This window comes from Sprattus sprattus, assembly GCF_963457725.1.
Source record: "Sprattus sprattus genome assembly, chromosome: 11".
NCBI lineage: Eukaryota > Metazoa > Chordata > Actinopteri > Clupeiformes > Clupeidae > Sprattus > Sprattus sprattus.
This window is the reverse complement of record NC_137909.1, coordinates 29,832,785-29,847,784: the sequence shown is the minus strand read 5'-3', so window position 1 is coordinate 29,847,784 and position 15,000 is coordinate 29,832,785. Positions and strand designations below refer to the sequence as shown.

At 46.2% G+C, this 15,000-nt stretch overlaps 1 protein-coding gene across 1 annotated transcript in view; it reads left to right on the top strand.

Annotated features, from left to right (window-relative positions):
* The window catches only part of man2c1 (mannosidase, alpha, class 2C, member 1), a gene marked incomplete at both ends in the record, with an annotated part of 24,881 nt that overhangs the window by 9,298 nt on the left and 583 nt on the right, over positions 1-15,000 (top strand). The window contains 12 exons of the mRNA XM_080847200.1: positions 5,216-5,339; positions 6,232-6,353; positions 6,923-7,008; positions 7,448-7,603; positions 8,608-8,690; positions 9,979-10,073; positions 10,492-10,596; positions 11,092-11,248; positions 11,436-11,579; positions 12,619-12,728; positions 14,110-14,189; positions 14,462-14,604. Coding sequence (XP_080703326.1) covers positions 5,216-5,339; positions 6,232-6,353; positions 6,923-7,008; positions 7,448-7,603; positions 8,608-8,690; positions 9,979-10,073; positions 10,492-10,596; positions 11,092-11,248; positions 11,436-11,579; positions 12,619-12,728; positions 14,110-14,189; positions 14,462-14,604 — 1,405 coding nt within the window. The remainder of the gene's footprint in view (positions 1-5,215; positions 5,340-6,231; positions 6,354-6,922; positions 7,009-7,447; positions 7,604-8,607; positions 8,691-9,978; positions 10,074-10,491; positions 10,597-11,091; positions 11,249-11,435; positions 11,580-12,618; positions 12,729-14,109; positions 14,190-14,461; positions 14,605-15,000) is intronic.

Below are 15,000 nucleotides of genomic sequence, written 5' to 3'. Positions count from 1 at the left end.
CACACACACACACACACACACACACACACACACACACACACACACACACATACAGTATTGTTTCCTCAGACGAGAGGCACTCTGACGGGGCTTGCTGGAACTCGACCGGACAGGATTCCCCCACGCTCACTCAGACGCACACACACACACGTACGCACAGGCACGTACACCACACACACACACACGTACGCACACGCACGGACGGACGGACGGACATCACAGACACACACGCATGGACAAACATAACACACACTTCTCAGTGTTTACTTAGCCGTCATTCTTTGTCATGATTTCTTCCTGCCTTGACATCATGCATTTACATTTACATTTACATTTAGTCATTTAGCAGACGCTTTTGTCCAAAGCGACGTACAAGGGAGAACAATCAAGCTAAGAGCATTAAAAAACCTGGTGTAACCATAAATATTGCTTATAAAACGACATAGAAAGAATAAAAAAAGAAGTGCGGGCCTGTTGCTGCTTAAGTGCAGGTTGAGCCAAGGTGCAAGTTTAGGAAGAGAGGTGCTCTTTGAAGAGTTGGGTCTTCAAGAGTTTCTTAAAGGTAGGGAGGGACGCTCCTGCTCTGGTAGTGCTAGGCAGGTCGTTCCACCAACGTGGAACTACAACTGAGAATAGTCTGGATTGCCTTGCTTGCACTGGGGGCAGTGCCAGACGACGCTCACTGGATGAGCGCAGCGTCCTGGGTGTGACATTTGCCCTTACAAGAGCATTTAGGTAGGTGGGAGCAGACCCAGTAAGCACTTTGTAGGCAAGCATAAGTGACTTGAATTTGATGCGAGCAGCTACTGGCAGCCAGTGGAGCTCAGTGAGTAGCGGGGTGACATGTGCCCTCTTTGGTTGGTTGAACACCAGGCGCGCCGCTGCGTTCTGGATCATCTGTAGTGGTTTTACCACGCATGCCGGCAGGCCCGTTAGGAGGGCGTTGCAGTAGTCGAGGCGGGAACCCACCAAGGTTTGCACCAGGAGCTGGGTGGCATACTGGGTTAGGTACGGCCTGATTTTGCGGATGTTGTAAAGCGCAAAGCGGCATGACCTCGCGACAGAGGCAATGTGGGCTGTGAAGGTTAGTTGGTCGTCAATAATGACCCCGAGGTTTCTTGCTGTTTTGGATGGAGCCAGAGATAAAGAGTCAGTCTTGATGTTGATGTTGTGGTGGATGAACTGTTTGGCTGGGAAGACCATCAGTTCTGTTTTGGCCAGGTTCAGCTGAAGGTGGTGGTTTTTCATCCATGTGGATATATCAGCAAGACAGTCTGAGATCCGTGCCGAAACAGTGTTGTCCTCAGGAGGGAAGGACAGAACCAGTTGAGTATCATCGGCATAACAGTGGTAGGAAAAACCATGCGAGCGGATGATGGGGCCCAGCGAGGTGGTGTAGATGGCAAAGAGAAGTGGTCCCATTACAGACCCCTGGGGCACCCCAGTGGTGAGGTGGTGGGGTACAGATAGATGACCTTGCCATGACACCTTGAATGAGCGCCCAGAGAGGTACGATTCAAACCAGGAGTGCGCCTTGCCTGAGATGCCCATACTTGATAGTATGGACAGAAGAATGCGGTGGTTGACTGTATCAAACGCAGCTGATAGGTCAAGCAGGACAAGAACTGAGGATTGAGCTGCTGCTCTAGCTGTTTTTAAAGCCTCTGTCACAGATAGCAGGGCTGTTTCGGTGGAGTGACCGCTTTTGAATCCAGACTGGTTTGGATCGAGGAGATTGTTTGTTGACAGGAACTCTGTGACCTGTTTGGAGGCTGCCCTCTCAAGTGTTTTAGATAGGAGAGTGAGAAGTGAGACCGGTCGGTAGTTTTCCACCTGAGTGGGATCGAGAGACGGCTTTTTGAGCAGCGGCGTCACCCGAGCCACCTTGAATGAAGAAGGAAATGTTGCAGAATTAAAAGAGGCATTAATCACCTGTGTTATTGCCGGTAGGACGGCAGGGGAAATGGCTTGAAGGATGTTGGATGGGATAGGGTCCAGCGGGCATGTAGTTGGACGGCTACCTGCTAGGATTTTGGAGACCTCACTCTCAGTGAGGGGGGTGAAGGAGGGAAAAGATGAGTTATTGATGGTAGCGCCCTTAGGGGGGGAAGACAGTTGGTCAAATTGTTTCCCAATGGCTGCCACTTTCTCTGTGAAGAAGGAAGCAAAGTTATCGGCTGTGAGGTTAGTAGCTGGGGGAGGAGGAGGAGGGTAGAGCAGAGTTTTGAAGGTGGAAAATAGTTTCCGAGCATCAGTTGCACTGTTGATTTTGTCATTGAAAAAAGTTTTCTTAGCAGCAGTGATGCTGGTTGAGAAGGAGGCCAGCAGTGTCTGGTAGCTTGCAAGATCGTCCTGTGCTGCAGATTTGTGCCACTTTCTCTCAGCCGCTCTGAGATTGGAGCGCTGCGTTCGGAGGGTATCACTCAGCCATGAATGAGACTGGGTAGCTCGCGCAGGTCTGGTAGAAAGTGGACACAAACTGTCCAAGCATGAGCTTAGAGTGGAGCAGAGAGATTCTGTGGCGTCATTGACACCTAGTGAGGAGAAGGTGGATAAAGGTGGAAGAGTAGAGGAATCCAGGGAGGAAAAGTGAGTGGGGGAGAGTTTGCGGAGGTTGCGCCGGAACGAGACCATAGGAGGAGGGACAGAGGGTTGCTCAATGAGTCGAACATCAAAGCGAATGAAGAAGTGGTCTGAGAGATGGAGAGGGGTTACAGTTAGGTTTTCCGTGGTGCAGTTCCGAGCAAGGATGAGGTCGAGCTCTTTCCCTGCTTTGTGAGTTGGGGGAGTGGGTACCTGTTGTAGGTCGAACGAGTGGACCAGGGTCCGGAAGTCAGCCGAGTTGGGGTTGTCTAGGTGGATGTTCATGTCGCCAAGGATGAGTATTGGACACTCATGGTCAGGGATGGCTGACAGCAGGGTGTCCAGCTCATGGACGAAATCGCCCAGTTGTCCTGGTGGCCGGTAGATAACAATCACATATGTTTTAACAGGAGCAGTTACCATAATTGCATGATATTCAAACGAGGCATACCTGTTTGAAGACAGCAGTGGAGTAAATTTCCAGTTTTCATGCACACACACACACACACACACACACACACACACACACATAGTCATAGATTACAGTGCACATTCACATAGTCATAGATTACAGTGCACATTCACATAGTCATAGATTACAGTGCACATTCACATAGTCATAGATTACAGTGCACATTCACATAGTCATAGATTACAGTGCACATTCACATAGTCATATGAGGGTACGGTGCACGTTGACATAGTCATATAAGGTTACAGTGCACGTTGACATAGTCATATAAGGTTACAGTGCACGTTGACATAGTCATATAAGGTTACAGTGCACATTGACAGTCATATAAGGTTACAGTGCACATTGACATAGTCATATAAGGTTACAGTGGGGGCCTATTCATGTGGAATTATTATTGAAAATGACTCATCATAATACAATATTCTGTCATGAATTTATTTCAGTTAAGTGTAGTTCTACTCAATCTATTTATTTTTGTCATATTTCCCGACTGAAGATAGTGTCATAATAATGACTTGTAGACATAGAATCATAATGATTTTGACCCAAGCCTATATTCCCTGTGAGGTAGAACGGCATTGGTGAAAAACCCTGCTCTGCGGAATGGGGGGGGGGGGGAGTCTGTCTATCTGTCTTATGTCAGCTGGTGACCAGGTGGAAGAGAGAAAGGGTGTGTTGACAGACGAGAAAACGCTGAGACCAGCAAGGGAAGAGGTGTGTGTGTGTGTGTGTGTGTAAAGTGTGTGTGTGTATAGTGTGTGTGAGTTTAGTCTGTGTGTATAGTGTGTGTGTGTGTGTGTGTGTGTGTAAAGTGTGTGAGTGTGTGTGTGGTTGTGCGTAGTGAGGGCTTTGGGGAGCTCAGGAAGTCAAAATGCTTATGCCACCTTTTGGTTTCCTACCACTGAAATGTATTTTACCACAAACAATGTGGCTGTTTTAACTCTGCCTGGAACCTGGAATACTGTTGAGAGGTGATGTGGGAAATTCAGGAATACTGTGTGAGAGGTGATGTGGGAAAGTCAGGAATACTGTTGGAGATGATATAGGAAAGTCAGGAATATTGTGTGAGAGGTGATGTGGGAAAGTCAGGAATATTGTGTGAGATGATATAGGAAAGTCAGGAATATTGTGTGAGAGGTGATGTGGGAAAGTCAGGAATATTGTGTGAGAGGTGATGTGGGAAAACCAGGAATACTGTGTGAGAGGTGATGTGGGAAAGTCAGGAATACTGGGTGAGAGGTGATGTGGGAAAACCAGGAATACTGTGTGAGAGGTGATGTGGGAAAGCCAGGAATATTGTGTGAGAGGTGATGTGGGAAAGTCAGGAATATTGTGTGAGATGATATAGGAAAGTCAGGAATATTGTGTGAGAGGTGATGTGGGAAAGTCAGGAATATTGTGTGAGAGGTGATGTGGGAAAACCAGGAATACTGTGTGAGAGGTGATGTGGGAAAGTCAGGAATACTGTGTGAGAGGTGATGTGGGAAAGTCAGGAATACTGGGTGAGAGGTGATGTGGGAAAACCAGGAATACTGTGTGAGAGGTGATGTGGGAAAGCCAGGAATACTGGGTGAGAGGTGATGTGGGAAAGCCAGGAATACTGTGTAAGAGGTGGGAAAGCCGATGTGGAAGATCGTGAGAGAGACACCACTGAGGGAAAGATTGTCACATTGGCCGTACTTAGTTTAAGTGTCTATATGTATTAAATATTTGATCTATTCATTTGCTCCATATATGTCTTATAGATGCACTTGTAGTCAGGGTTAGTAGTGTGCAACAGTATGTGTGTATATGAGACCTACATTGTATTGAAACCCTGAATTCCTCATCCTAATATTGAACTGATTAGTTAGTACACTGCACTTCTGAATGGCATTGAGCAGCAACCTGTACTTAAGTACTCACTTAAGACCTAACTTAAGAACTCACTGAAGACCTTACTTAAGACCTTACTTAAGACCTAACTTAACTCATTTCCCAGAAATCATAATATACTTCAGGCTACTTCAGATAAGGTGAATCTACTTGAACCTGCCAACCCCAGCTGTCCCCCTCTGCCTGTCTTTGGCAGGGTTCGGATGTCCAGCCCAGATGACCTGTTCACAGCCCTGGAGGCTGACTCTAGCCTGTGTTTGTGTGTGTGTGTGTGTGTGGCAGGGTTCGGATGTCCAGCCCAGATGACCTCTTCACAGCCCTGGAGGCTGACTCCGGCCTCTTGTGTACGTGGACGGGAGAACTCTTCCTGGAACTGCACAACGGCACCTACACCACCCAGGCTAAGGTGCGACACACACACACACACACACACACACACACACCTACACCACCCAGGCTAAGGTGCGACACACACACACACACACACACACACACACACACACACACACACACACACACACACACACACCACCCAGGCAAAGGTGCGGCCCGCTTCCCCCCTCTCACACACACACACACACACACCTAGACCACCCAGGCTAAGGTGCGGCCCGCTTCCCGCCTCTCCCAGTATGCCTCACACACACACACACACACACACACACAGCTCAGCAGGGTGGAGCTGTTGGGGAAGGGTGATGATGAGAGCAGAATTCCATTGGATTTTAGATGCGTCATCTGAGTGGCTCACAATGAATCAATCAGTGAAGCTTTAGTGTTAGGGGTTTCTGTTCTACTGTCTCATGTTCCCATAGCCTCTTCCATTAAGGTCATTTTGAGTGTGAGGCAATACTCTCACTATCCATTTTCCCAATATTACTGACTTATACTCCTTTAACAGATGCTTTTAGTAAGCAACCGAGTATCGACCCCATAATCATGGTGTTTTTATCACATTACCCTATCAAATGAGCTACAGAAGCTTACTGCATCACTTGTTACTTTAACCTCAGAGATGACCTCTAGGGATGACCTCTAGAGATGATGTTGTGTGTTCTGTCTGTGAGCTTTGTATGTTGTGATGTGTGTTATGTCTGTGAGCTTGTGAGTTGTGATGTTGTGTGTTCTGTCTGTGAGCTTGTATGTTGTGTGTTATGTCTGTGAGCTTGTGTGTTGTGATGTTGTGTGTGATGTTGTGTGTGATGTCTGTGAGCTTGTATGTTGTGATGTTGTGTGTGATGTTGTGTGATGTTGTGTGTTTTGGTGTTGTGTGTGATGTTGTGTGTGATGTGTTTCAGATCAAACTGGGGAACCGTCAGTGTGAGGCTCTGCTCCATGATGTGGAGGTGGCCAGTTGTCTTGCCCTGTGTCACAACAAGGCTTTCTCATACCCTGCTGCCAAACTGCAAGAGATCTGGAGGTAGCCTTACCCTGCGATACACTTTCTGTGTGTGTGTGTGTGTGTGTGGATACACTATCTGTGTGCTGTGTCTCTGTGTGTGTGTGTGTTTGGATACACTATCAGTGTGCTGTGTCTCTGTGTGTGTGTGTGTAGTGTGTGTGTGTATGTGTGTGTGTGTGTGGTTACACTATCAGTGTGTGTGTGTGTGTGTGGATACACTATCAGTGTGCTGTGTCTAGCCGTTGTGCCTCCCAACAAGGGCATTTACATTGACTGCAGATAGCTTAACAATGTAACCTCCGAAAAGTCTGAAATATTCTAAATACATTTAAACAACAAATAAGTCCTGTGGCACTTACAACATGTATTATATTTATTCAAACAATGGTGGACTGAAAATAGAACTTAGTGGGTTCTATGGACCACTCCAGGGTCCAGATGACTGTAGAAAAGACACATTGTGTTTTTCCCGATTGTTGTGGCCTCGCTCCATTGTGTACAGGCTTTTCCAGTTGGGATGTGGGATGTTTAAATGGAGTCGTCATAACCTGCCGAGGGAAATAATTTCTCTTTTGATGATGACCTAGGCTGCTGCTGCTCAACCAGTTCCACGATGTTCTTCCTGGAAGCTGCACAGAAATGGTGGTGGATGATGCCCTGGAGTATTACAAGGGTAAGGTTGTGTGTGTGTGTGTGTGTGTGTGTGTGTGTGTGTGTGTATTGCAAGGGTGAGGTGGTGTTTGATTTTCTGGAGTATTACAAGGGTAAGGTTGTGTATGACCTTGCAGGATCTTCCTGTGTGAAATACCATTGTTTCGAGCCAGCAGCACACATACCAATATTGATACTGACTTTGATACTGTGGTATAGAAGCCTGAATAGTGTACTTATTGAGCCGTAGTGAGAGCGGACTGTTTTTATCTCAATTGTGTGTGTGTGTGTGTGTGTGTGTGTGTGTGTGTTTAATGTGATCTTTGTGGTTCTTCAGAGGTCCAGCACACTGTTTTTGTCTTATTTGTGTGTGTGTGTGTGTGTGTGTGTGTGTGTGTGTGTTAGGCGTGTGTGTGTGTGTGTGTGTGTGTGTGTTTAATGTGATCTTTGTGATTCTTCAGAGGTCCAGTCCACTGGCACCAGACTGCTGCAGGAGGCTTGTGGGGTCCTGATTTCGGGTGGCCAGGAAGGTGCCTGTCCTGCAGTGCTCAACACGTTGGCTTGGGAGCGCACTGAGGTCATACAATTGGGAGAGGACGCCGTGCAACCAAAGTTGGGTAAATATTATTATAAATTATAAAACAATTGGGTTCTAGCGCGTAATTTAGCTGTTTCACACAACAATGATGAGGTAAGAAAGCACGATGGCCTCGATGGCTACGGCCGAACACCACCCGTGGGATTATCCCTTACCTACCCCACTCCCACTCGTGCTATATTGCTTAATTATAAAGATATTATGATTCATATAGTTTTGAGTTTATAAACAGGAAAAGATGATAAATGCCTTGTGTCATTGGGTGGGGACTTCCTACAGCAGCCAAACCTCTCACTGACACATGCAAGTTTTCATGCCATACAACCTAGCCTGACTATTAGAACAACAGGGTGCACTAAACCATCATACCAAATACTTAAGAACAACAACAACAAAAACAACAACAGCGATGCCTGCGTGAGCATTTCACAGGGGTTGTCAAGTGGGCCCCTTCCTTGTAAGTGTTTTATTGGAATATGCCCATGACACCTCCAGATGGCTGACCAGTGTTGTCTCGACTCCCCAGACCCACCCCCCTCCATACTCACAATGGGTTAGAATTGTGATTATTATAATTGTTAGTGTTTGTATTATTATTATTATTCAGAAAATTATATATTTCTATGTTATATATCTATACCATACTTTACCAACTATTCAGGAGAAGCACTCCATTACTAACAGGAGAAGCACTCCACATTTTGTTGTATGTAAATACTATTCTATTCTATTTCCTATGTTTGCTTTACTGTAATAGTGAACGTTAACACACACTTTTCAAGGGTGTAGTGAGGATTCTGAATTGGCCACAGAACTGGTTACACACATCCTCACATCACACTTGCAATCTTTTGATCAGCATGAATCCTGCTTCATCATCACCTTGTGTGGGTTTGAATCCTGCTCCATCACACATCATGAACCTTGTTGTCTCTCTCTCTGCAGCTCTAGCTAAAGTACCTAGTGTGGGTGTGAATCCTGCTCCATCACACATCATGTACCTTGTTGTCTCTCTCTCTGCAGCTCTAGCTAAAGTACCTAGTGTGGGTGTGGCTGTAGTCCAGGAGTCTGCGAAGCCCAGTTGTCCAGTAACAGTTACAACACAAGTAAGCACCCAGAGAACTGTTGTGTATTTTATACAACCTCTTTTGGAAGAAGCATCAGATATCCAACACACACACACACACACACACACACACACACACACACACACACACACACACACACACACACACACACAAACTCACACACTCACACTTACAGACACAGGCAGATACAGACTGATTCATGTTAGGTGAAATTTCACCCTGAAAGTAAAGCCCTGATAAACAAATCACAGAAGGTTTTAATAGACAGAAGTGGATCTCTGACGTCCGAGGCTCCCTGAATTGCAAGGATGGCAGTTTTGCACAAGGTCGGAAGAAGCTTATCACCTCTGGTCTAAACATGCTCTTGTACATATGTAGACTAGGGCCGAATCTCGATTCTTCTCCTTGCCCCTTTTGCTTAATCTTGTCTTAGTCTTAACCCTAGCACTTGCAAGTGTAAGGGCCAAGGGCTGAGATCTTTCCCCTATGAAATGAGACGCCACTAGGTTTCGGGTACGTCATGCGTGACTGTATGAGCTATGAAACTAGCGATTTAAAAAAAAGTCTAATGAAGAACATGGTTGCAAATATATATGTATACAACTGTGTAGAGCACGAAACAAGACTGTCGTCATTTTTAAATTAATTATAAGCCAAAAATACTTACATGTAGTGTATTTAGCATGATAGCTGGCAAGCTACCATATAAGCCAATGGAGTGGTGGTATACGCGCTAAATGTATCCTAAAACTACCGTTTGAAAGCTTCAGTTAAGACCTAAAATACTATACATCGTTCGAGTAGCACATTTCAGATCAAACCGAGTCATTATAAACATATAAAAAGTTGTGTAGATAGCTTTATTCATGTAAAATATTCCTTTCTTCAAGCAGCCATGTTTTTTTGAAAATTCCCGAGCTGGTTTCGCGGTGTGCTCTGGGATAGCCCTTGGAGTTAAGGTAGCCCTCCGATCATCTCAAAAACGAGGGCCATACACCCCTTAACCTTACCCCTTAATCTTGATCAAGTTGGGTATTGAGACACCACTAGCTCTCACATGAACGCGCAATTTCAAGGGTAAGGGGTAAGATAAGGGGTAAGGGGAAGTATTGAGATTGGGCCTAAGTGGCACCTAATAATCTAAGTTACACACACACAGAGACACAGAAAAGCCATGTTCCTGCTCAAATAAGCACATGATTCATTAAAAGGAATATATAACTACAAGGCACTTGATTATTACATTCTGGAGTCATTAACAGTGTTTCGAAATGATCACCAACAATTCACCTCTGTTTGGTTTCAGGCTGACGGTACTGTTCTAATGGAAAATGGGATTCTGCGCGCAGTCTTGGACCAGAAGGGATGTTTAGTTTCCCTTAGCCTTGTGAACACAAACAGGTGAGGTTCACACCCCTCTGGAATGTCCTGCTGGACACAGAGTGCCCAGTCAGCCAGTTATATCCTCCTCCTTAAAGTGCCTTCTCACCCAGGAAGTTAGATTTATTAAAGTGCACACTCACTCAGCCAGTTAGATTCATTAAAGTGCCGACTCACCCAGGAAGTTAGATTCATTAAAGTGCCTTCTCACCCAGGAAGTTAGATTCATTAAAGTGCACACTCACTCAGCCAGTTAGATACATTAAAGTGCCTAGACAGCTAGTTAGATTCATTGAAGTGCACACTCACCCAGGAAGATAGATTCATTAAAGTGCACACTCACTCAGGCAGTTAGATTCATTAAAGTGCACACTCACTCAGCTGGTTAGATTTACTGCGCCCTTCCTTCCTTGACGGTCTCATCTAACACCCGTTTCAGGGAAGCCATTGCCGACGGTTGTCTGGGAAACCAGTTTGTGGTGTTTGATGACGTGCCTCTGTACTGGGACGCCTGGGATGTGATGGATTACCACCTTCAAACGAGGTGAGGGACACACACACACACACACACACACACACACACACACACACACACACACACACACACACACACACACACACACACACACACACACACACACACACACACAGACACAGACACACACTCTCTCTCTCTCTCTCACACACACACACACTCTCTCTCTCATACACACACACACACTTGCTCTCTCACATACATACACACACACACTCTCTCTCTCTTCATACACACACACACACACATACACACTCGCTCTCTCACATACACACTCTCTCTCTCTCTCTCATCCAAACATCCCTGTCTGGTGTGATGTTATTCTCTATTGGATGAGTATATCTCCACATCTGTAGTCGTATCTGGCCCCCAGATATACCTCTCTCTCTCGCTCACACACACACACACACACACACACACACACACACACACACTCTCTGGCTGGTCTGATGTTATTCTCTATTGGATGAGTATATGAAATGGTGGTATGCCATGCGTCTGTAGGAGGCCGGTGGTGGAGGTGGTGAAACCTGCTACGGTGACGAGCTCCGGGGGTCTGCGAGGCAGCGTCTGCTTCTCCCTTAGGATCAGCGGCAAGAGCACCATCACCCAGGAGGTCATTCTGGATGCTGAGTGTCCCTATCTCAAGTTCAGCACTCAGGTATTAAGACAACAGAACACCCAACACTGCCTGGAGTGAGTTGGAGTATGTGATGAGTGTATGTGTGTGAGTGGAAGAGTATGTGATGAGAGTATTGGTAATAAATGGTTGTGTTTGCTCCTTTATGTGTTTGCTTGTTTGTGTTGTTTATTCCATGTTTTATACTGTGTGGTTTTCCTTGTGTCAGGTTGAGTGGGCCGAGAGCCATAAGTTCCTGAAGGTGGAATTCCCAGTGCAGGTGCGGAACCCCAACGCCACCTACGAGATCCAGTTTGGGCACCTGCAGAGGCCAACGCACCGGAACACGTCCTGGGACTGGGCCCGCTTTGAGGTGAGACTGGACCCGCTTTGAGGTACTGGACTCGGCCCACTTTGAGGTACTGGACTGGGCCCGCTTTGAGGTGTTGGTCTGGGCCCGCTTTGAGGTAGGACTGGGCCCGCTTTGAGGTGCTGGACTGGGAGCGCTATGAGGTGGGTCTGGGCCCGCTTTGAGGTGCTGGACTGTGGAGACGGACTGCCCGCTTGGGGTCTAGTTAGACTGAGAGAGATTTAGCTTCCCTTTGAAACATGTCTAGTCCGTTACCTGGCAACACCCGGCTTTGATACTTAACCCACTGTGACTATGTACTAATGCTAACTCGTAAAGTGCCATGCCATTACCTGTCTGTGGTAGGAATTTAAACACATTCTAGTGCATTAAATAAAGTGCCCATGGATTATGCATTTACTGTATGCATATGGGTATATACTGTACGTAAGCATGCGTGTCTGCTAATATGAAGATAATAAGAGATAGATAAGAGATACTGTACGTAAGCATGTGTGTCTGCTAATATGAAGATAATAAGAGATAGATAAGAGATACTGTACGTAAGCATGTGTGTCTGCTAATATGAAGATAATAAGAGATAGATAAGAGATACTGTACGTAAGCATGTGTGTCTGCTAATATGAAGATAATAAGAGATAGATAAGAGATACTGTACGTAAGCATGTGTGTCTGCTAATATGAAGATAATAAGAGATAGATAAGAGATACTGTACGTAAGCATGTGTGTCTGCTAATATGAAGATAATAAGAGATAGATAAGAGATACTGTACGTAAGCATGTGTGTCTGCTAATATGAAGATAATAAGAGATAGATAAGAGATACTGTACGTAAGCATGTGTGTCTGCTAAACTAATAATAATGGAGGGAGAGAATAGAGGTAGCGGGTGGCTAGTTGCTGCATGAGCTCTTCTCTGTAACTTTGCTATTCATACAGGGATGAACAAATACTTGAGATAAAAATGTGTTCTTCCTCCTCCTTCTTCTTCTCCTTCTCCTTCTCCTCTTCCTCCTCCTCCTCTTCTCCTCCTCCTCCTCAGGTGTGGGGCCACAAATGGGCGGACCTGTCAGAGCATGGCTTTGGAGTGGCTGTGCTGAACGACTGCAAGTACGGCTACTCCTGCTTCCAGAACACACTCACCCTGTCCTTGTGAGTATGCTTCTACAGTTAACTGTCAGTGTATAACACACTATTAGTGCACAAACAACACCCGTGTCTGAGTGGGTATGCTTCTAACACACTATTAGTGCACAAACAACACCTGTGTCTTTGTGTGTTTGCTTCTAACACAGTATCAGTGAACAAAACACAAACAACACCCCTGTCTTTGTGTGTATGCTTCTAACACACTACTAGTTGCCAAACAACACCCGTCTGAGTAAGTATGCTTCTAACACACTATTAGTGCCCAAATAACACTCCTGTCTGAGTGAGTATGCTTCTAACACACTATTAGTGCCCAAACACCCTTGTCTGAGTGAGTATCCTTCTAACACACTATTAGTGCACAAACAACACTTCTGTCTGAGTGAGTATGCTTCTAACACACTATTAGTGCACAAACAACACTTCTGTCTGAGTGAGTATGCTTCTAACACACTATCTGTGCACAAACAACACTTCTGTCTGAGTGAGGATGCTTCTAACACACTATTAGTGCACAAACAACACCCGTGTCTGAGTGAGTATGCTTCTAACACACTATTAGTGCACAAACAACACCTGTGTCTGAGTGAGTATGCTTCTAACACACTATTAGTGCACAAACAACACCCTTGTCTGAGTGAGTATGCTTCTAACACACTATTAGTGCACAAACAACACCCTTGTCTGAGTGAGTATGCTTCTAACACACTATTAGTGCACAAACAACACCTGTGTCTGAGTGAGTATGCTTATAACACACTATTAGTGCACAAACAACATTTCTATCTGAGTGAGTATGCTTCTAACACACTATTAGTGCACAAACAACACTTCTGTCTGAGTGAGTATGCTTCTAACACACTATTAGTGCACAAACAACACTTCTGTCTGAGTGAGTATGCTTCTAACACACTATTAGTGCACAAACACCCCTGTCTTTGTGTGTATGCTTCTACAGTCACTATCTGTGCACAAACACCCCTGTCTGCGTGGCAGAACAAGCACAAGTGATATATAGGGGCAGCCGTGGCCTACTGGTTAGGGTTTCAGGCCGGAAACCGTAGGGTGGCCGGTTCGATCCCCGACCAGTAGGAAAAATGTGGGCGGGGGAAGTGGTAGAGCACTGCTCTCCCATGCCCACATCCACGGCTGAAGTGCCCTTGAGCAAGGCACCTAACCCCGATCACTGCTCCCTGGGCGCCGCCAATGGCAGCCCACTGCTCCGGGTTAGTGTTACTTCACTTCACTGTGTGTGTGTGTGTGTCACTTCCCTGGATGGGTTAAATGCAGAGGTTAATTTCAGAGTGTGTGTGTCTACATACCTCTGCCATAGAGAGGACTTTCACTTTTTTCACTTTCGATATGTTTTTGTTTCTTCTCGCAGACTCCGAGCCCCCAAAGCTCCTGATCTCCATGCTGATATGGGCAGTCACCGGTTCACCTATGCACTCATGCCCCACATGGGTAGGCCTTCTTTACCCTAACCAGACACACACACACACACACACACACACACACACACACCTACGCCCTCATGCCCCACATGGGTAGGTCTTCCCTTACCCTAACCACACACACACACACACACACACACACACACACACACACACACACATGCCCTCATGCCTCACATGGGTGTCAGCAAAACAACAAATGAGACGTCAGAGGTCAAATAACTGTAAGGAAAGTGTAAGTACAAATGTGTGTGTGTGTGTGTGTGTGTGTGTGTCCTGCAGGGTGTTTCCAGGACGCGTCTGTCATCCAGTGTGCCTACAATCTCAACCATCCTCTCCGGCTGGTGCCCAACGCCTCCCACCTTCCACCCTCGAGCGCGTTCTCCGTCAGCGCTGATGGGGTCATCCTCGAAACCATCAAACAGGTATCCTCCCAGGAAACCACCTTTCACACACACACACATACACACACACACACACACACAGACACACACACACACACACACAGACACAGACACACACACACACACACAGACAGACAGACACACACACACACACAGACACAGACACACACAGACATGGGCAGAGGTATCCTCCCAGGAAGACACTATGGATGCGCCCTCGTTCAACAAACCACCTTTTACACACACACACACACACACACACACACACACACACACGGGCAGAGGTATCCTCCCAGAAAGACACTATGGATGCGCCCTCGTTCAACAAACCACCTTTTACACACACACTCTCACAAACACACACACACACACACACACACATATACAAACATGGGCAGAGGTATCCTCCCAGGAAGG